A 23,419-nucleotide genomic window follows, 5' to 3' on the forward strand; every position below is an offset into this window, starting at 1 on the left:
AACTTCCACAAATAGGCGTGAAAGAATCTACTTTGTTTAAGAAACAGAAATCTTCCAATTTTACCAACAGAATCCTTCATCAATAAACTGCTTCAATTGACTCTAATCACAAGTAGGTTATGCACCAGAGCAATATCAATATGATTGATTTTCTGTTCCTTGAAATAAGACTATGCTGCCCGTAATACTGACAAATGAATATGATGAGTACAAGGTCGCAGTGACCCGGCAGTACTGGTTTTACAAAGCTCTCGAGTGGATTGATTCTCAGTCCTGATTGATGTTGACATCATCTTTCATCCAATCGTGACTAAAAAACACAAACATGTTAACAGATAACAACATACATACTGCCAGTCTGTTAAACTGAGAGTGTCACTCCATTGGAAACCGTGCACTTCTTCAGTTCATGACGGAAGGGGTGGGTGTGAGGAATGGGATGCCAGCTATGTCTTTCTAACGCAGGGTCACTTTGATAGGTTTGTACATCCATTTGCAGAACGGTACAGTGTGGATTCCTGCCCTATCTTCCAGCAAGAGCTTTCCAATGACATTCACAGAAATATAAATCAGGCGCGATGTAAAATGCGCTGCAATTTTGGAGCACATCATCCAGTTACCGCTTTTCTCAAACACACACAACCGACCACGTAGAATCATAGAATAGAATCATGGAATCCCTACAATGCAGAAGGAGGCCATTTAGCCTTGACAACAGTCCCACCAGGCCCTATTCCCATAACCCCATATACCTAGCCTGCTAATCCCCTGACACTAAGGGGCAACTCAGCATGGCCAGCCAACCGCACACCTTTGGAGTATGGGAGGAAACTCACGCAGACACGGGAAGAACATGCAAACTCCAAACAGTAACTTGCGGCCAGAACTGAAGTGTTCAAAACTAGGAAGGGCGCCAGACCAGTATTTACAAGGATAACCCATGACTTGCAGGTCAGTTACAGATGTCTTTCCTCTGGCTCCATTTGAGTTGGTGGAATTTTTGAGGAGCTGGTTGCAGAGAGGAATCCTGCACATGAAGAACTCATTGCTGTATCTACAGGTGTGCTGGACAAAACATTTGCTCCCAGTCATTGAGTGCTATAGTCACAATCTCTCTTGGGCTACAGCATGAGTGAGAGATGTTGCAGAGGCTGAGGGGGACATTAGAATGTAACCGGTGATAACATTGGTGCTGTTGTAACATGACCAATGGTAACAAGCTGTAAGAGTCCCCTGACCCAGCAAACCATGTAACCAATGACAGAATGATGTGATGATCAGCTGACCAGTTGACTCAATATAAATTAGAACACGTTGGGAATTGTGAGGAGCTTGGAATGGCCCAGGTTGAGGCCTCAAGTCTGTAGCAATGAAGTTTCTTTATTAAACCCTTTTCTTTGGTTTATAAATTGGAATAGGTTGGGGTGGCACAGTGGCAGAGCGGCTAGCACTGCTGCCTCACAGCGTTCTCCCCATGTCAGTGTGGGCTTCCTCCAAAGATGTGCGGGTTACATTGATTGGCCATGTTGAATTGCCAGGGACCCAGGTTCGATTCCCGGCTTGAGCCACTGTCAGTGTGGCGTTTGCAGGTTCTCCCTGTGTCTGCGTGGGTTTCCTCTGGGTGCTCCAGTTTCCTCCTACAGTCCGAAAGTCATGCTGGTTAGGTGCATCGGCCATGCTAAATTCTCCCTCGGTGTACCTGGTCAGGCGGCAGAGTGTGGCGACTTGGGGATTTTCACAGTAACTTCATTGCCCTGTTAATGTAAGCCTATTTGTGACTAACAAACTTTTTTTGTTATATTTTTTATTGTATACGTTTGAAGAGTTCTTTCTGGAGGAACAGGGGAGAGGGGGTTCTTTGCAGCAGATGCGATACATCAAGGAGCTTTCAGGCACAGATCTCCTTCCTGCACTCAATCCAGAAGCAGTCTGTGCATCATCTGTGTTTTAAGGAGGTGCTCCCAGAATCCTGCCACCTCTTGGATCCAGGCCTACAGCCTCAGAGGCAACGATGGTGCTGTGAAGGGGGTTGGATTTCTTGGTGTTGGGTTCCTTCCAACTGGAGCAAGTGATATACCTGATATCTCCCAGCCCACTGCTGTATCAGAGAGGCAACAAGAGGCTCTACCTCTGAGTGGGGAGTTTTTGGTGCTCCTCCTGACAGAGAGAAGCAGGTGGAGTGCACATGTGGCTTTGCCTAGATAGCAGGCTTTCCCGTGGTGCAGGGTGCTGCTGACTGTACAGTCGGCTCTGCCAGACTTAATGCTGAGATGTACTCTCACCCGCAGCACGGTAGCACAGTAGTGCCACACTGCTGCCTCACAACTCCAGGGTTCCAGGTTCAATTCCTGACTTGGATCACTTTCTGTGAGGAGTTTGCATGTTCTCCCCATGTCTGCGTGGGTTTCCTTCGGGTGCTCCAGTTTCCTCCCACAGTTTGAAAGACGCGCTGGTTAGATGCATTGACCCGAACAAGCGCCGAAGTGTGGCGACTCGGGAAATTTCACAGTAACTTCATTGCAGTGTTAATGTAAGCCTTACTTGTGACTAATAAGTAAACTTTAAACACAAGATTACAGGCTAAATGAGTGTTGTTTTGCCAGCATGCTCCGAACATCTTGTTAGTTTCTACAGTAAGTCTTCACTTATTCTTGCAGCACAGTGGCATAATGGTTAGCACTACTGCCTCGCAGTGCCAGGGACCCGGGTTCAATTCTGGCTTTGGGTGACTGTCTGTGTGGAGTTTGTACATTGTCCCCGTGAGTGTGCGGATTTCTTCTGGGTGCTCTGGTTTCCTCCCACAGTCCAAAGATGTGCGGGTTAGGTTGATTGACAACAATAAATTGCCTCTTAATATTAGTGGTGGGGGGGCAATAAATGGCAGGATAAATACATGGGATTACTAGGATAGGGCTTGTTGTTGGGCTTGTGGTCGGTGCAGGCTCGATGGGCTAAATGGTCTCCTTTTGCACTGTAGGGATTCTAGGATAACGTCGCTTTATGTCACCCCGCTTAACACCTGTTCTTTTTCAGGACCCATTTTCCATGAATTACATCGCAATTTCCATTTTAACATCATTTTGTGCCATTGCCCTCTGTGCTGCCATCCCAGTCCTCATTGTGTAGTGAGCTCATTTAATATTTCATCAAATCCTGTGAACTGATTGGCCCCAATATGAAGGAAGCGTTCTGTATTCGAGAGAACTTTGATTTTCCTTTTCAATGCCAGGATGAAATGTTCTGATGAAAGAACATCCAAAGGCAGAGTTTCCATTTTGCAAGCAAAATCTTGAAAAACCTGGACTCCACAAGACGGTGAAAAAAGACTCACTTCTTGAGTCAAACTGATATTGACTTTGGTGTTTCGGGAGTGCCTGTTGGGGCTGGGGTGGGATTATCCAATCTCATCCATATCGGCCATCGCTGCTGGAGAAATGGGCACTCAGCCTAAACTCCCTTCACTGCAGCAGCACCAGAACATAAGAAATAGGAGCAGGAGTAGGCCATCTAGCCCCTCGAGCCTGCCCCGCCATTCAATAAGATCATGGCTGATCTGTCGTGGCTCAGTTCCACATTCCCGCCCTCTCCCCATAACCCTTAATCCCCTCGCTTATCAAAAACCCATCAACCCGCGTCTTAAAAATATTTAGCGAGGCAGCCTCCACCACTTCAACGGGCAGAGAATTCCAGAGATTCACCACCCTTTGAGTGAAGAAGTTCCTCCTCAACTCCGTTCTAAACCGCCCCCCCTTTATCTTGAGGCTGTGCCCCCTAGTCCTACTGTCCTTTCTGAGCGGGAAGAGTCTCTCCACCTCTATCCTATCCATCCCATTTGTCCTCTTATATGTCTCAATGAGATCTCCCCTCATTCTTCTAAACTCTAACGAGTACAAGCCTAGTTTATTCAGCCTCTCCTCATAGCTCAACCCCCTCAACTCCGGCATCAGCCTACTAAACCATCCCAGCCGCGGACGGGGTTGGAGGGTTCTAGCGTGTGAGAGCTATTGTACGCCGTGACAGTAAAATTGTTCTCCCTGTCCTTGTGTGAGACATACTGCACAAACAGCTGGCTCCCTTGTTAATCCTGCAGCAGGTGAGGCAGAGGAATTATTTTAAACCAGGTGACGTGGGCGGACATAGTGTTACAGCACAGACTAGATGTGTTGAATGGCCTCTTTCCGTGCTGCCTATTTTAAATAGTTCAACGCAACACGTGTGATTGGCGGCTACAAAAGGCGCAGCAGGAAGCAGCTCCTGTCAGGTTGCTCATCTGGTTTCCAGTCACACTGGCTGCTTCTATCGACTGAACAATGATTCAGTGTGATTCTGAATGAGAGGGAATGAACCTGTCTCCACTCAATTCCACTCCTGAGTCTGAACAATTCCTTTCCCTGCTCTGGAGGCGGTGGGGGGGAGGCGGTGGTGGAAATCCTCAACACTCCACAGTCCACCCAGTCACCACCGATCAATCCTACACTAATTAATAACACTACATAATCATTATCTGCCAGTCTCAGCCGAACCTAATCTTGGCTCATAATCAGCGTCCTGTCCTCCCGCTCTATAGCCCGAGTGGGCACTGCCTTAACTGACTGGACCACCTAATCACCTCATCTCTAGGCTGCTCCAATAGTTCCATCAAGTGGCCTTCTCCGCCCATGCCTAGTTGGGCTTTTCCGTGAGTGTGGACTAGGTTCCTGGCATGGGAAAAGTCACCTGGTACCTGAATGCAGGCTGTGATTGGCTGACAGATGGCCCCTGATGCTGAGGTGGTACCCAAACATGCACCGTGATTGGCTAATAATCGGTGCTGGTAGTCTGGAGGATCAAGGCAATACTTGTTTATGGACTGTGATTGGTTGGTGGTTCGTCCATTGCCAGGAGCTGATGTGCTCCCACAATGCTCTATATGGCAACCGGGAGAGTGAAGCTCATTCTGAGGGACTCCTGGCCATTCTGGGAGAGTTTATATGTGGCAAAGGAAACATAGGAAATAGGAGGAGGCCAATCGGCCCTTTGAGCATGCTCCATCATTCATTATGATCATTGTTTGTGGTAACCATGGCTTGCATAATGAATCACTGATTGACTTCCCTGTAGGACTTGTTGAATACGAGTTCCCTGGGGATTGGTAATTAACTAATCAGATGGAGAGCTTGTATACCTAGCCCATGTATAAAGCAAGACCCTGAGTGAGTCCATTATTCCATTGTTCTGGTTGGGATCTGTTATATTCACCACAGACTTGTGGCTTTTGCTTTATCTTGTGCAATAAAGTACTGTTCCTTTACAGCTGACTCCATTATGTGTCTGATCATCCAACTCAATAGCCTGATCCCACCTTTCTCCCACATCCTATGACCTCTTTCGCCCCAAGAGCTATATATCTAACTCCTTCTCGAAACATCCAATGTTTTGGCCTCAACTGCTTTCTGTGGTGCGAATTCCGCAGGTTTAGCACTCTCTGGATGAAGAAATTTCTCCTCATCTCAGTCCTAAAAAGTTTACCTGTATCCTGGTTCTGTACTCCCCCACCATCGGGAACATCCTTCCTTCAAGGTATTGCTCCTCTTGTATAATTGTCTAGATCATCCTGTTAGCCTCGGTGCAATTCAGCTTGTAAACTGTTTTTTCAGGCAAGAACTATTCAAAGGAATCTAACTCGATTCACAATTCATTTAAAGTTGTTTCACTTAAAGTCACGATTTTCAGGAACATGGCCACAACTTATAGTGAGGACTGGCTGTATCTGAGCTGATGCTATCATTCTGCACCAATTCACTCTTCCTTCCTCTTTGACCACATCAAAACCAGCGTGATGGCACAATGGTTAGCACTGCTGCCTTACAACGGCAGGGACGTTGGTTCAATTCCCAGCTTGGGTTACTATCTGTGCAGAGTCTGCCCATTCTCATTATCTGCGTGTGTTTCCTCTGGGTGCTCCTGTTTCCTCCCACAGTCCGAAAGATGTGCTGGTTAAGTGAATTGGCCATGCTAAAGTCTCCCTTAGTGTACCCGAACAGGCACCTAAGGAATTTTCACAGTAATTTCATTGCAGTGTTAATGTAAGCCTACTTGTGATGCTAATAAATAAACTGAAAAAAACATTTAAACACATGGAACCATCACCACCTGCAAGTCGCTCACCATCCTGCCTTGAAAATATATCACTATATCTTCACTGTCGCTGGATCAAAATCCTTGGAGCTCCCTCCCTAACATCACTGCGGGTGTACCTACACTACATTGAACCTGCACTATTTCAAGAGGGTAGCTCATTATCGCCCTCTCAAGGGCAATTAGGGATGGACAATAAAAGTGCTGGCCTTACCAGTTATGCTGATATTCTGTGAAAGAATTAAGAAAAAAGTGTGACCAGCATGTGTGCAATGATAACCACGCTGCCACAGGAACCATTATCGAGCAGGACAATGGCTGAAGGGACAGCTCTGCTTCCCTAACCGCACTGGAGGAACCCTCCAATACTCCCTGGAGACTGGGTCCCAGTTTGTGGCAATCTGTTGTATCCTCCACATGCTTGCCATCTAGAGGGCACAGCCCTTGCCACTGGGGTTTTAGTGGGTACCTCAGGAGAAGGAGAAAGAGGAAGAGAGGAAGCAGATGGCAGGTCTACAGGCAGGCTCTCTGTAAATGCAATACTGGACTTCAATTCCAGTGAATACACCCCAGATCTCAGCGTCCATCATAGCATCCTCCTCACTGCAAAGCTGAAACAACATTCACCACAAAATAATTACTCTATACCAACAAAACATCCAGAAATCAATAAGAGGGCAGGTGATGGTGCAGTGGTATTGTCACTTGTCACCACATGAAGATTCCACCTCGATGCTATCCTGTTAAGGATGTGCGGTGCGGTGGTCTGAGCTGCTGGTTGTGAGTGTGAGGCCGAGTGATAATGTTTCTTCATTATCAGTGTCCTGGACCTCTTGCTTTTCTTATCTCCACACCATTGTCTGGTCGGGTGGTAACTCTTGGGTATCCAAAAGGGGAGAGGTATAAGGTTGACACTGTGGGGAGGGGAGAGGGGGTGCAGAGTGTATACTGACACAAGCTGCAGCTTACATAGAAAAGAGGTTGTGTGATGAGGGGGAAGTTGGGTGTTAGAAGGAGGATTAGGGTTGGCACATATTATCACCCTTCTAACAGTCTCAGCTGTTGCTGCTGCCATGGCCTCAAGGATGACCTAACATAGAAACCAGTAGGCCATTTGGCCCTTTGAGCCTGCTCCACCATTCATTTTGATCATGGCTGATTGTCGAATTCAATATTCTCACCCTCCTTCCACCAACATCCCTTGATCCCTTTAGACTAAAGAGATATATCTAATTTCTTCTTGAAATCAGACAATGTTTTGGCTTCAACCACGCTCTGTGGTAATGAATTCCACACATTCACCACTCTCTGGGTGAAGACATTTCCCCTCACCTCAGTTCTAAAAGGTTTATCCCTTATCCTCAAACTATGACCCCTAGTCCTGGACTCCTCCATTGGGGATGATTCTCCCAAAAGTGCCAAACTGGTGATAAAACTGGTCTAGATCACAACTCTTTTTTTCAGAGAAACTTCAGGCCTGAATTTCCGCACTCTGTGCACTGCAGAGGTCCCAGTCGTGAATCTCATTAAAAACCCCAGAGGGGCGGGGGCTATTTGTGCCAGAGTCTGACAGTTTCAGCATGCGCAGTAGTCCCAATCTGTCAGTCCCCCTGTTCGCTGGCCAGCCTGGGATCCCCACAGTACTGCCCCTCCAGCCCCTGCCAAGGCATCGTGGCCCCCACGACAGTTCCCGGGAGTGTTTCAGATCCGACTTTTAGATCCGTTCTCAGGCGTTCCCATACGTACTCTGCCTGAAAAGGTATCAGCAAGTCTGTATCACGCTGCAGAAGCCTGTAGGCTGGGATTAACGCGCCCAACATCCTGCAACTTCGATCGGCACCTCCAACTGCGCAGGCACAGAAAAAAAAATAGAAAAATATTCCCCTGCCATATTGCTCCCGGGCCATATAGTGCCTCCCCCCAGCACCCACAGATGTTGCCCCACCCCCACAACATCACTGCCCCCTTATCTCCCACGCCCCTGCTACCCAGATCGATCGTGACCCCCTTCCCCCCTCCAATCGCACGCAGAGTGACAACGTACCCCCCCCACCCTACACGCCCTCTCTGCTCACCCACCAGACAGCCATCGGATTTGCCTCCCTGCCCCCCCCACCAGAGAGCCATCTGACCCGCCTCCCTCCCCATCAGAGAGCGATCTGACCACTTCCCTCCCCATCAGAGAGCGATCTGACCACTTCCCTCCCCATCAGAGAGCGATCTGACCACTTCCCTCCCCATCAGAGAGCGATCTGACCACTTCCCTCCCCATCAGAGAGCGATCTGACCACTTCCCTCCCCATCAGAGAGCGATCTGACCCACTTCCCTCCCTCCCCACCAGAGAGCGATCTGACCCACCTCCCTCCCTCCCCCCGCAGCAGAGAGCCATCTGACCCACCAGAGAGCCATCTGACCCGCCTCCCTCCCTCCCCCCCCAGCAGAGAGCCATCTGACCCACCAGAGAGCCATCTGACCCGCCTCCCTCCCCCCACCAGAGAGCCATCTGACTCTCCTCCCTTCACCACCTCCCCACTTCACCAGACAGCCATCACCAAGGCCTCTTTGACAGGATCTGTTCAAACACCCTGCCTAGCTACCAGAGGAGGAGATGGCCTCGTGGTATTATCGCTAGACTATTAATCCAGGAACTCAGCTAATGTTCTGTGGACCTGGGTTCGAATCCCGCCACGACAGCTGGTGAAATTTGATTCCAATAAAAAATATCTGGAATTAAGTATCTATTGGTGACCATAAAACCATTGGCGATTGTGGTTCATTAATGGCCTTTAGGGAGGGAAATTTACCATCCTTACCTTGTGTGGCCTACATGTGATTCCAGATCATAGAATCATAAAATCTATGGCACAGAGACAGACCCTTCAGCCAAACTGGTCTTTGCCAACCAAAATGTCCATCTAAATGGCAATGTGCTTGACTCTCAGTTGCTCTCGGGGCAATTAGGGATGGGAATAAATTCTGGCCAGCCAGCAACGCCCATGTCCCACGAACGAATGAAAAAACCTTATTTCCTGCCATCATGTTTTTTGTGTCTTGATTCAGAATCATGAATTCCTATATATACTTTTATATTGTTAATCCCCCTTGTCAGTGGTGCTGTGCTGGAATTATAAATCATACTAGTGGTTGCCCTGTAACAACTCTGTTTTGCTTCACTGAGTTCCTCAATCTGAGCGACAAAAGGCCAGGATGTTTCTGGGGGGTGGTGGGATTGCAGGGAGGGTCAACAGATCCTGAACTCAGCTGAAGAACCTACTAGACCAGGGAGGCAAACTGAACAGCAGGATCCCAGTAACATTTCTCAGCCAGTGTTGTCACCTAGCAGCCGACCCAATGGACTAATGGGAAAGGTCACTAGCGGTGCTTAGCTGCAGTCAGAGACCTCAAGGCATGGTCCAAGGTGGGGGATTGAAGAGGCAGGAGGAGGCTACAGCTGGGAGGTGCAAGAGAGAGGTAACCAAGATGACGAGGGACAAGGGAGGTCAGCAGTCAGGGCTGGAGGAGTAGGTGGTGATTGGTGAAGGGGAGGGTGGGGGGTGCAGAAAGGTTGGAATTTGGGACTATGGGGAGAAAGTTGGTTTTGGGAGCAGTGAGGAGGCTAAGAATAGAAGGAGATGGGTGGGGGTGGCTGAAAGAGAGCCAATGATAGGGAGATTTTGGCCTTGGAGGGAGTGCAGAGGAGGTTTACTAGGCTGATGCCGGAGTTGAGGGGGTTGAGCTATGAGGAGAGGCTGAATAAACTAGGCTTGTACTCGTTAGAGTTTAGAAGAATGAGGGGAGATCTCATTGAGACGTATAAGATGATGAATGGGATGGATAGGATAGAGGTGGAGAGACTCTTCCCGCTCAGAAAGGACAGTAGGACTAGGGGGCACAGCCTCAAGATAAAGGAGGGGCGGTTTAGAACAGAGTTGAGGAGGAACTTCTTCACTCAAAGGGTGGTGAATCTCTGGAATTCTCTGCCCGTTGAGGTGGTGGAGGCTACCTCGCTAAATATTTTTAAGACGCGGGTTGATGGGTTTTTGATAAGAGAGGGGATTAAGGGTTATGGGGAGAGGGCGGGAATGTGGAACTGAGCCACGACAGATCAGCCATGATCTTATTGAATGGCGGGGCAGGCTCGAGGGGCTAGTTGGCCTACTCCTGCTCCTATTTCTTATGTTCTTATGAGATGCCAACATTCAAAGGGGAATGGGAGTCCTGCTTAGGACTGAGTTCAAGTTGCACTCAATGTGCACATGTAGAGTAGGGCTCTTCTGCCTTTGTATCATCTTGTCAGCAAGTTAAAATCACAGAGAATAGGGTCCTGGCAACACCAGGGCAAGTCAATAATGGGATATTTCAACTGCCTACCTGCCCAGCCTGGGCAGGGTCTAGGGTTTATAAGATACTTGTGATCCTTTGTTGCATTGCTCACGGGAAGCTCAGATCAAGTACACAATGCAAGATCCTTCTGGGTTAGTGGGTGAATCAAGTTGGGGACATGACAGGAAAATGGAAGGGAGACTGTGGGCAACACAGCAGACAATCATCACAAGAGAGGCTGCAGAATGAAGAGGAAGGGTGGGGGAAAAGGAGAGAGGAGGGAAAAAATGAGAAAACAAGAGAGAGAGATGGTAGAAGGGAATGGCAGTAGATGAGGGAGGAGGGAGGTGGTAAATGGCAGCGATGGAAGAGAGGATGGTAATGGTAAGGGAAAGTTGCAAAGGCAAGAGATATTAGGCAGCAAAGACAGGGTAGAGGAAAAGGAGTACAGAGCAATAGATTGGGCACAGTGAAAGTGGATTGGATCAGGCAGAGTGGAGGGGAACAGGAAAATTGGCAAAGGAAAAGCCGGGAAAAGAAAGGATGGTTTGAAGCTGGGAATGAAGTTTGGCAGGACATGCAAACTCTTTGAGGGAGTTCCCTGGGATGGAAAGGTTTCCCAGCAGTGAGAAATACATATACGTTTTATAAATTTATCTGTGTGTATTTAGCCGTCAAAGTCAAGCCAAGAGTAGACGTGCCTGATGAATCTGGTTCACTGGCCGTGCAGCATAATCCAGGTGAAGGACAGGGAAGTTCCAATTCCGTGCCTTCCCACGTTTATTCTGCTGCCTGAAACAGGCTCCCTAGACTCTGAGTGGAAGACTGAGCCACGCTCGCTCGCTGCAAAACAGGAAAACCCCACCCAAGGTTAACAGACCTTTGTGTGCCCCCATCCCACTGTGAATCCCATAGTGCAAAGTGGTGAACTGGTGAAGAAAATAAAAACACTTGCATAAGGTACCTTCTGTATAACACAGGCTGTTTCTCTCTTCTTCACTGACTGACTGGGATTCCTTTAACTTCCAGCTTGGTTCATCCATCTCGGAGGTAACTGATGACCATCCGCAATCCCCTTCTTCGAAGGAGCAGTGCGCACCAGTGGGAAGGTTATCTGGAGGGAGAAAGAAATCTAGATGAGGCTGTCCATTTGTTGCATGAAAAGAATGACGAGCAGGATGTACAAGGGCTTGTGTGGTATATGCAAAACAAGGGATAACTTACAAGAACCACAGACACAAAGTGCAAAGACTCAAACGAGTGGTTCATTTTTAACAATCTTCCTCTCTGTATCATTTCTATACAATAGATTTGTGCCAGAAATTAGACACTCTCAACTTTAAAGAGTCTAAATTACTTTTTGCTGGATACTTCATTGCTGCTGGTGGATGCAGAAGAGGTTTTGGAGTGATATACAAGAGTGTAATGAACAAAGGCCATTTGGTCAAATGAATCTATTCCGTATCCCAAACTTCACGATTATGTCAGAAGAATTACAAAATGATGGAAATGCAAAATGCATCTGCTGATAGCTGGGGGACAAAGAAACAGGTTAACATTTGCAATCATCACTTTTACTAGAATTGAGCACTGGGGCAGCGTGGTGGCACAGTGGTTAGCACTGCCTCCTCACATCGCCTGAGACCTGGGTTCAATTTCCAGCCTGGGTCGCTGTCTGTGTGGAGTTTGCACATTCTCCCTGTGTCTGCGTGGGTTTCCTCCGGGCGCTCCGGTTTCCTCTCTCAGTCCAAACAATGTGCTGGTTATGTGCATTGGCCATGCTAAATTCTCCCTTGAATAGGCCCCAGAGTGTGTGGCGACGAGGGGATTTTCACAGTAACTTCACTGCAGTGTTAATGCACAGTAAGAAGTCTCACAACACCAGGTTAAAGTCCAACAGGTTTATTTGGAATCACAAGCTTTCGGAGCACTGCTCATTCCTCAGTTGAGTGGAGAGGCAGGTTTCACAAACACGGCATATATAGACAAAGACACAATTGCAAGATAATGGTTGGAATACAAGTCCTTCCAGATCTTTACTGTCTTTGTTTATATATATGGCATGTTTGTAAAACCTACCTCTCCATTCACCTGATGAAGGAGCAGTGCTCCGAAAGCTCATGATTCCAAATAAACCAGTTGGATTTTAACACGGTGTTGTGAGACTTCTTACTGTGCCACCTCAGTCCAACGCCGGCATCTCCACATCAGTGTTAATGTAAGCCTACTGGTGTCATTAATAAATAAACGTTAAAAACAATGGGATTAAGGATTACAATGAAAATGCTAACACTTCATCCAGTATCCGATACTGATAGACCTGCAGTGTGTTTTCACCATTTGCCATTTTAATTTCAGATTTCTAGCATTTGACAGCTTTCATTTTATCTCCAAAATCCATTCTGGCAAAGAATTTTATCTGAGTTACTTTTTATCCTTATGGGAGAAGTTGTATTCTTTACTGGCGGCCATCAGACAAATGATCAGACATACAGGCGCTGGGAAGAATACAGAGAAGAACAAGATTCATCCCCAAGCATAAAGAGCATAGAAAATGAAAAACATTTTGATAAAGTGAAACCAGTTTAGAAAGAAGCTGGACGTCTCTGAAAGATTAAGTAATACAAAGATAAACTGAGAAATGTTCCAGTCTAAGCTTGCAGTCGGAGCAAAACACTTGAATGGAGAATAGGACATAAATTAAAAGTATATTTAAAACTGATATCAGGAAACATTTCGTTCAACATTTTTTGGGACAATTTGTCAGATAGAGAAGCTGGAATAAAAACACGAAAGATCTTTAATATCTCCTTGGTGTAGAGATGCCAGTGTTTGAGTGGAGTGAGCAGAGTAATAAGTCTCACAACACCAGGTGAGGCTCACCTGATGAAGGAGCAGCGCTCTGAAAGCTACCAAACAAACCTGTTGGACTTTAACCTGGTGTTGCGAGACTTCTTCCAATATATTATTGGATGGAAGGTGTTTGGATACGTCGGGGATAACATTTCGTGATTTGATTTTTCTTTTGTTGCTGTTAACTTTCCCTTCCAAAAGATAAAGAAAAATCTCCAATACACCCATTTAACTCTCCATTTAATTGCATGTCCCTTCATATGTGCCCTGTTTTGGTAATATCCAGTGAATTATGAGGGAAAATGGCAAAACGTTGAGGGAGAACTTATGTTTATATTGGGGGCAATATGGTGGCATAGAGGTTAGCACCGCTGCCTCAAAGGTCAGGGACCTTTGTTCGATTCCAGCCTTGGTCACACTGTCTGTGTGGAGTTTGCACGTTTTCCATGGGTCTGCATGGGTTTCCTTCAGATGCTCCGGTTTCCTCCCACAGTCTAAAGAGGTGCAGACTGCGTGGGGTATGGAATTAGGGTGGGGAGGCAGGCCTGGGTAAGATGCTTTGTTGGAGAGTTGACGTGGGCTCAATGGACAAATGGCCTCCTTCTACACTGTAGGTATTCTATGGTTTTCCATACGATTAGAGTAGCCAAGCAGACTAGCAGCTGAAACTCTTTGTCATTCAGGATTTGATCATCAACTGCTTTACTCCATCTGATTCTCAGCAACAAACTGAAGTTCTTCACAACCTCCCTCATCCAGTTCTCGACAGTCCCTACGGCGTAATTTTCTAAGAGTCACCTTCATCTGACCGCTCAGTAACACTCTGGTTACACAATCTGGTCAGTTCTGGTGAACATTGTCCAGCTTCTCAACTCGCCTGGACTTTTCACACAGCTTTTCACAGCCTTGAACCAGTTCTGAGCATTCACTCAAAGGCAAGGAATATCACCAGGCCAGGCTGTCGGGGGATTGAGGCCATTCTGTCTGGAGTATGTTTAAAATACTGTCTGGGGAATAATCCTGACTGTCTGGGGCATCTTTAAGGGACTGTCTGAAGAATAATCCAGACTGCCTGGGGCATGCTTCTCTTCTCTCATGGCTTTAGTTTAAAGTTTATTCATTAGTGTCACAAGTAGGCTTAAATTAATACTGCAATGAAGTTACTGTGAAAGTCCCCAAATTGCCACACTCTGGCACCTGCTCGGAGAATTTAGCATGGCCAATGCACCTAACCAGCACATCTTTCAGACTGTGGGAGGAAACCCATGCAGATATGGGGAGAACGTGCAAACTCCACATGGCAGTGAACCAAGCTGAGAATCAAACCTGGGCCCTGGCACTGTGAGGCATCAGTGCTAAGCTCTGTGCCGGTAACTTTCGAAGGAATATTTATCTCACCCATGCCCTCACCAAATCTGTATGCATAACAGCTTACTAGCAACTGAAACTCAAATGTAGCCAGGGATGTACTCCTGTCACCCTGGCACCTGCTCATTATGACCAGGTAGATCACTCCGTCAGGTATAAGCAGTTAGATGACTTAACAATGAATAGCAGCATGAGATATATCCCCACACTCGCAGCTCCTCAGTGCAGATTGAGGAGGTTACATCTTGCTATTGCCCCCAAACTACCAATTTCCATCTGCATATCATAAAACCAGAAACCTTGACATTCTGATCAAGCAGTTTGATTTTGCTGCTTGTTTTCAATGTCCTCACTGTGAATGCCTCCCCAGGACTAAGGGTTTGCTGAAGTTAAACCACTCAGGACCCTGCAATCCTCAGAAGCCCAAAAGGTCTCTGTGCTAGATGACCTTTGAATTAGCAAGACTTTGATCACTCATTTTGGTTACACCAGCCAAGGTTGCACCATTTCTTGCATGGACCTTTAGGGCCCTTAGGGAGTTAGTTATGCATCACACTGGTAACATCACAGTCCTTGCGATGGTACAGCACACATGGCTATTCCTAAGTCATTGAATGCCCTGCCATGCAACAATTTTCAAATCGAGTTGAGTGCTATTCCTTTGTCCAAGCAGTATTGACACCCTTGCTAAGGTGGCTAGTAGGTCCAACTAATCTCCTTAGGACCTCTGGAAATTGCTTCAGCAATATAAACACACATCTTTTCAATCGTACCCTCTAATCCCTCTTGCAGTCAAGGCTAAGATAACTGCTGTTGAACTTGCCCAGTTCAGCTGCATGGCCACTTCATGGCTACCTAAAGGCCAATCTTCGGGCAGGTGGAAGGAGTTCAGGGGGAAGCCCAAAAAGTAGCCTTGTCCAGGCCTAGGATAGGATGGGACAGTGGGGGGATGGAATGGGGGGGAGCAGAGGGGTGGGAAATGAGCCCATCAGCTGTCTCAGGTGCTCCCTCTTCCCCCACCTCCCATTGCAATGGGTATTCCCTTTGCTCCAAACTCTCCGCCAACACCCCCCTCTCCCATGTCCATCCTGCTGCGCTGAAACCCCTACACTTACCAGTCCTGGTATCTGGTTGCAGCCCCAGTCCTGTTCACTGAAGCTTCAGGTATTGCTGGGTCTGAGAGCTGGTGGCCAATCAGACTGACTGGCACCTCTTGGAGATAGGACTTCTTCCTGAGTTTTTTTTATTCATTCATGAGCTATAAGCACTGCTGGCTAGGCCAGCATTCATTGCCATCTCTATTTGCTTTTGAGAAGGTGATGGTGAGTGGTCCTCTTGAACCACTGCAGTTCATGTTGATGTAGGTACACCCATACTGCTGGTAGGGAGAGAATTCCAAGGTTTCACTCAGTGAAAGAGGAGGAACAGTAGCACAGTGGTTAGCACTGCTGCTTTCACAGCTTCAGGGACCTGGGTTCAATTCCTGCCTTGCGTCACTGTCTGTGTGGAGTTTGCACATTCTCCTTGTGTCTGCGTGGGTTTCCTCTGGGTGCTCCGGTTTCCTCCCACAGTCCAAAGATGTACGGGTTAGGATGATTGGCCATGCTAAAAATTGCCCCTTAGGTCATGAAATGAGAAGGTTAGAGGGATTAGTGGGTAAATATGTAGGGATATGGGGGTAGGGTCTGGATGGGATTGTGGTCAGTGCAAACTTGATGGGCTAAATAGCCTCATTCTGCACTGTCGGGTTTCTGTGATATCTATGAATGGTATAGTTCCAAGTCAGGATGGTGTGTGGCTTGAAGGGGAACTTGCAAGTGGCGGTGTTCTCCTGATACTCTTGTCCATCTTGGGTTTGGAAGGTGCTGTCTAAGGAACCTCAGTGAGTTCTTGCAAATGGTACACACTTTCGCCACTGTACCTCAGTGGTTGCGTGAATGTTTGAGGAAGGCTGCTAATCAAGTGAGCTACTTTGCCTTGGGTCGTGTTGAGCTTCTTGAGTATTTTTTTGATGTGCACTCATCCAAAGAAACAGATAACATTCCATCACACTCCTGACTTATGCCTTGCAGATGGTGAGTTGGCTTTGGGGAGTCAGGAGGTGAGTTACTTGCCAGAGGAGTCCTAACCACTGACCTGCTCTTGTAGCCACAAAGTTCAGTTTCTGGTCAATGGCAACCCCCAGGATGTTGATAGTGGGGGATTCAGCAAGGGTCATGCCATTGAATATCCAGAGGCAATGGTTAGATTCTCCCTTGTTGGAGGTGGTCATTGTCTGGCATTTGTGGGTGCGAGCACTACTTGGCATTTGTCAGCTCAGGCCTGGATATTGTCCATGTTTCCTGGAACAGACATGGACTGCTTCAGTTTCTGAACCTTACGCATTCATCAGTGAACACCCCCACTTTGGACCTTATGATAGAAAATAAGGTCATTTATGAAGCACTGAAGATGGCTGGGCCCAGGATACTACCTTGAGGAATACCTGAAGATATCCTTGAGCTGAGATGATTGACCTCCAACCACAGAGCCATCTTCCTTTCTGCCAGTAGTGATTTCAGCCAGCAGATGGCGTTCTTCTGATACCCATTGACTTTAGTTTCACTCGGGCTCCTTGATGCCGCACTTGTTCAAACGCTACCTTGATGTCATGAGCAGTCACGGGGAAGCGATGGCGTAGTGGTATTATCGTGAGACTGTTAATCCAGAAACTTAGCTAATGTTCTGGGGATTCGGATTCAAATCCCGCCAAAGCAGGTGGTGAAATCTGATTTCAGTAAAAAATATCTGGAATTAAGAATCTGCTGATGACCATAAAACCATTGTTGATTGTCAGAAATATCCATCTGGTTCTTTAATGCCCTTTAGGGAAGGAAATCTGCTGTCCTTATCTGTTCTGGCCTATCCAGAGCCATAGCAATATGGTTGACTCTCAACTGCCATCTGAACAAGGGCAACTAAGGATGGGCAATAAATGCTGGCCAGTCAGTGATGTCCATGTCCCACGAATGAATAAAAACAAGTCATCTCACCTCTGGAGTGAGGGACAGACGTCCTGTCTGCAGCCAATTAAGCCTATTTTATTTTATTCATTCGTGGGACATGGGTGTCGCTGGTTGGCCAACATTTATTGCCCATCCCTAGTTGCCCTTGAGAAGATGGTGGTGAGCTGCCTTCTTGAATTGCTGCAGTCCAAGTGCTGTGGGTTGCCCCACAATGAGTGTAAAATGGCTGGGGGGCAGACAGTATTGGCAGGGATGTGTTTTCTGTGATTTCTGGTGGGAAGAGAAGCTTTGTCATTCTAAAGATCGTGGCCCTGGAGTACCACGGCTCATCCTGGCCCATTCTTCCATTTTATGCCATGATGTTCCATAGAAAGGCAGAAGGATAGATGGTGAGGCAAAGGGTTAACTGAGCAGTCTGGAAGCATGCATGTTTGCTGTTGCTGCTCAGCCCTCCGCACTAAATGATGAACAAGCCGTTTATGGGTTGCAGCTGGAAAATCCAATTCACAAACCCCCTTCTCCTGAAACCTGGACCTCTATCTCTTTCAATTCGGGACACTCCCACGAAGAAAAGGATTTGAAGTTATTTCATTACACAAGCTTTGAATTGTGTCTGGGAGGTTGGAGAAGAATGCATTTGTCGTTGAACCTTGAGCAGTAGAAAACTAAGTCTCCAAACTACATATCCCTCTTGTGTGATCTGAAAGATATCATTCACATTTATGTGTAGTGTAAGTGAGCCAGGAGTCATCGTTGCTGTTGCAGTAGATATGTCCACAATAATCAGTAATGATGACAAATGTTATTGTCCATTTTTAAACTAGCAGCTCCAATTCAAGCATGAACATACCTTTGTAACGTCCCAAAAACTAATAATAACCTCTCATTTGTCTTCAACAATACTCGCAGGCTTTGATTAAACAACTCGTACTATAATCTTTGCATTTAATCAGTGCAGGAATAATTTATTATTAGATTATTCATACGAAACAGAAGTCATCACTTATAAGGCAAAGTACATTCTGACATTGTGTCATGTAATCCTAAATGTTACAACATGAAACAAATGCACGCTTGCCTTTTCTGACCTTGTGCTGATTTTGAAAACTGCAAGTTAATGGCAGGTTGGCCTCAAACTTCAAGTTGAATTAGTGACGCCCTTGACTCAATTGAAGCATTCTTGCTTCTGAATCAGCAGGTTATGGGTTTCAGTTTCACTCTGGAGACTAGATCACGTAATCTAGGTTGACACTTCCGTGTAGTCTTGAGGAAACACTGAACTGATAGAAGTCATATCTTTTGACTGAAATGTTAAAGTGAGGCCCACTCATGTAGATGCAAATGAAAGATATGGGAGATATCTGGCTTTACTGTCTCATACTTATTCCTCAGCTACTCACCATCCTGACTTGGAAATATATCACCGTTCCTTCACAGTTACTGGGTCAAAATGCTGGAATTCTCTCCCTAACAGCACTGTGGGTCAACCTACAGCACATGGACTGCAGCGATTCAAGAAGGCAGCTCACCACTACCTTCTCAAGGGCAACTAGGGGTCAGCAATAAATGCTGGACTATCCAGCGACGTCAATGTTTTTTGATTTGATTTGATTTATTATCACATGTATTAGTATACAGTGTTTCTTGTGAGCTATACAAACAAAGCATACTGTTCATAGAGAAGGAAAGGAGAGGGTGCAGAATGTAGTATTACTGTCATAGCTCGGGTGTTGAGAAAGATCGAATTAATACGAGGCAGGTCCATTCAATAATCTGATGGCAACAGGGAAGAAGCAGTTCTTGAATCAATTGGTGCATGACCTCAAACTTTTGTATCTTTTCCCTGACGGGCACCACGAATGAATTAAAAAAATTCCAGAAATCAGCTTATTGCTGTCTATGGGACTTTGCTGCCAGCAGATTGGCTAAGGTTTCTGTACAGTGATTCCATTGTAAAGATAGAGGGTGGAATTTTCCTGTCCCGTCGCCACGGGAATCATAGCGGGCGGGACAGGATTACTCAAAGATCCGCTGACCTTGGGCAGGATTTTCTGGTCTTGGGGGCGAGGGTGGCTGGAAAATTGCACCCATAATCCCCACCACCCAAACTGCTTATGATTTGGACACAGTAAGAAGTCTCACAGCACCAGGATAAAGTCCAACAGGTTTATTTGGTAGCAAAAGCCGCTAGCTTTCGGAGTGCTGCTCCTTTGTCAGGTAAATGGGAGTTCTGTTCACAAACAGAGCATATATCAATCAATTTAATAGGTAATTGATTACCTATAAAGATTTGCATTCCAACCATTATTTTGTAAATTGAGCTTGTGTCTTTATATGCCCTGTTTGTGTACAGAACTCCCACTTACCTGACGAAGGAGCAGCGCTCCAAAAGCTAGTGGCTTTTAGAACATAGAACATACAACATTACAGCGCAGAACAGGCCCTTCGGCCCACGATGTTGCGCCGACCAGTTACAAAACAATGACCCACTAACCTAAACCAATCCCTTTTCGTCCATAAACCTATCCACGGATCTCTTAAACGCCCCCAAACTAGGCGCATTTACAACTGCAGCAGGCAGGGCATTCCAATCCCTCACCACCCTCTGGGTAAAGAACCTACCCCTGACATCCGTGCTATAACTACCCCCCCTTAATTTAAAGCCATGCCCCCTCGTGCTAGTTTCTCCATCAGAGGAAAAAGGCTATCACTATCCACCCTATCTAAACCTCTAATCATCTTATATGTTTCAATAAGATCCCCTCTTAGCTGCCTTCTTTCCAGCGAAAACAACCCCAAATCCCTCAGCCTCTCCTCATAGGACCTCCCCTCCATTCCAGGCAACATCCTGGTAAACCTCCTCTGCACCCTCTCCAAAGCCTCCACATCCTTCCTGTAATGTGGGGCACTTGGAGTACTGCACACAGTACTCCAAGTGCGGCCGCACCAGAGTTGTGTACAGTTGCAACATAACGCTGCGACTCCTAAATTCAATCCCCCTACCAATAAATGCCAAGACACCGTATGCCTTCTTAACAACCTTATCTACTTGATTCCCAACTTTCAGGGATCTATGTACACATACACCTAGATCCCTCGCTTTTGCTACCAAATAAACCTGTTGGACTTTAACATGGTATTGTGAGACTTCTTACTGTGTTTACCCCAGTCCAGCATCTCCACATCATGATTTGGACAGGCAGCCATTGGGCATATAATGCGAACCATTTGTCATTACCATAGGTGCCAAATTGCAAAGAGGGCTATTGTAACATGTTGGGCATGCCAACTACTTTGGGCAGTTCATACCTTTTTAAAAAGCTCTGTTCATTTCAGTCTTTGAGCAGTTTTAATCAGCTGCTTATGCCTCTTAATTTCCAGTATTGTATTGATTGTTTGTTTCAGACAAAGTTTCAATCAGCTGTTAGTACAATATTAAAATGCAATTACTCTGGCGATGAGATTTTTGACAGAACTGCTACAAAAAAGAGAGGCCGTTGCTGAATAAAATGTTTTTTTTTCAAATTCCTTGGTTATTTACTCTTGTGGTTTTACTGTTTAGGTTAAACCTGTTAACAGCAACATGTCTCCTATGAATGGTATGGATTGCAGTCAATTTACAATCTAACATAGAAAGGATCTTAACTCCCAGCAGACTGTTCATCATTGACTACGAAACACAGAGATCCTATGTATGCTTAGCTCTGTTTGCTTCAGTCTATGCAAAGACTTCATTTTAAGATATTTCTGCTGTGCAATTAAATGCCAGACTGTCGGGGTTAACGAATACTTAACCACATTTTGAAACTCAGAAGGCATGCTGGGTCAGCTGAAAATTGACCACATTCCTGATGCATACACAGCAAGCAAAACAAGTTTTGATAACAACAGCTGAAAAACCTGTCTTCTCTAGACAGAGATAGCTTGCAGAAAACATTTCCCGCAATGAGATAAGAATTAAAATATGTTTTGCTTTCGAGTTCAGTGTGTCTCAGGACACGGCATGGCAGTAAAAGTCAGTCTCGAGTTTGCTTTCACTTTTGTCATGTTAATTTTAACTTCTGTACAATAAAAGAAATCCATTTTGAAATTCCATACCAGTGCTGTCCTGAACTATTCAAAGGAATTAATTGACCCTACAAACACTTTAGGATGTTTTCTTTCTTGCTTTGAGTTTCCCTTAATATTGTATGGTAAGGTACCTGTGGATTACTCATTCTGCAATTTATAATTATATTTTAATTCCATAGAATATACACCTCTTTTAAATAAATTTGCCCATGTAGCCAATATGTCTATAATCTACAAAGATACAGAAAGGCAGCTTGTTGCTTTGCTCATTTATAGACATCCTCCAAGAGTTTCCCACCAGTCTCAGAAAAGTAACGAAAAATTAATAGAAACATTTGATTGAATTTTGTGGTGAAAAATAACAGAGAGGCTATTAGAGTTCACCATTATTAATGTATGTCTCAAAACTGTCACAGCGCTTGTCCAACATCCAGTATAGGCTAAGCAGAAACTTCTTCCCAACTAAATGTTGGGAAGCTTGAAGCCATTTCCTTTGGACTCCACTGCAAAAGCTGTTCCGTAGCCACCGACTTCATCTCTTTCCCTGGCAACTCTCCGAGGGTGAATCACACTGTTTGCAAACTTGCCATTATGTTTGCCTCCAGAATGAGCTGCTGGCCACATACCTGGGTTATCACAAAGACTGCCTATTTCCATCTCCCCATCTCCAATCAGTGTAGGCCCGAGGCCTCTTTTCTGCCATGTTGTATTTTTGCATTTTATAGTGAATTCTCCAGCCATTCAGGCCCTGCCAGTGCTGCCAACAAAGATGGAACATGGCGCTCAGCCACGTCTCCATTCACTGCAACGGGACCAGAGAATCCTGCCAGCACGAACAGCAAGAAAATTACAGCCTTTATTGCTTTGCTCCTGCCTCACAACACCTGGGACCCAGGTTCGATTCCTGGCTTGGGTCACTATTCTTACCGTGTCTGCATGGATTTCCTCCGGGTGTTCCAGTTTCCTTCCACAGTCCAAAAGACAGGTGCATACTAAATTCTCCCTCAGTGTACCTGAACAGTCGCTAGAGTGTGGCGACTAGGGGAATTTCACAGTAACTTCTTTGCAGTGTTACTGTAAGCTTACTTGTGACACTAATAAATAAACTTTAATATTTAAAATTGCTTTGCATTGCATCTTACTTTGTAGACATTGATGTAAACCGAGATGTGATTATGCTTTGATTATTGATAAATTATATAATCAATAATATTGTTAACTCTAGATTTGGATATTTTCACAATGGTTTCTCTTATTCACAGTTGCTTAACTGAACGAATATTGTAGAGATGCCACCACTAAAAATAAGCAAAGTGAAACATTTTTTCCCCATTATTTTAAAAAGATGAACTGTGTATGGTATATTGACCCCAGTGACCTTTGAATAACAAGCCAGGACGATGAATAGCCTGACGTGGGATAGTCAACAAATGTGGTCATCAGGAGATGAAATTTGATTGATGGGCATAACACTTGATGGATGGCAGATGGGACAACACCATTAAAAGATGCATAAACAACATGTGTGTTGCAAAGTCTGTATGACCTTGCAGTGCCTGTGAGGAGAATTCATAAGGAGTAAGACTAGTGTGAGAATATTTGAACCAGGCCTCAAAAGGTGGGAGTGAAGCCAGAAATTTGGCTTAAAGGAACACTGCTTCCAGAACTCAGACCCGCAACA

The 23,419-nt window shown here is 45.8% G+C and overlaps 1 protein-coding gene across 1 annotated transcript in view; it reads right to left on the minus strand.

The window, feature by feature from the left end:
* LOC145350623 (ALK tyrosine kinase receptor-like) overlaps positions 1-23,419 on the minus strand; it is a 1,029,887-nt gene that overhangs the window by 302,550 nt on the left and 703,918 nt on the right. Inside the window, exon 7 of the mRNA XM_080199829.1 lies at positions 11,406-11,555. Within this exon, the coding sequence (XP_080055955.1) occupies positions 11,406-11,555 (150 nt within the window). The remainder of the gene's footprint in view (positions 1-11,405; positions 11,556-23,419) is intronic.

This window comes from Carcharhinus amblyrhynchos, chromosome 12 (assembly GCF_965287045.1).
Source record: "Carcharhinus amblyrhynchos chromosome 12, sCarAmb.v2.hapA, whole genome shotgun sequence".
Classification (NCBI taxonomy): Eukaryota; Metazoa; Chordata; class Chondrichthyes; order Carcharhiniformes; family Carcharhinidae; genus Carcharhinus; species Carcharhinus amblyrhynchos.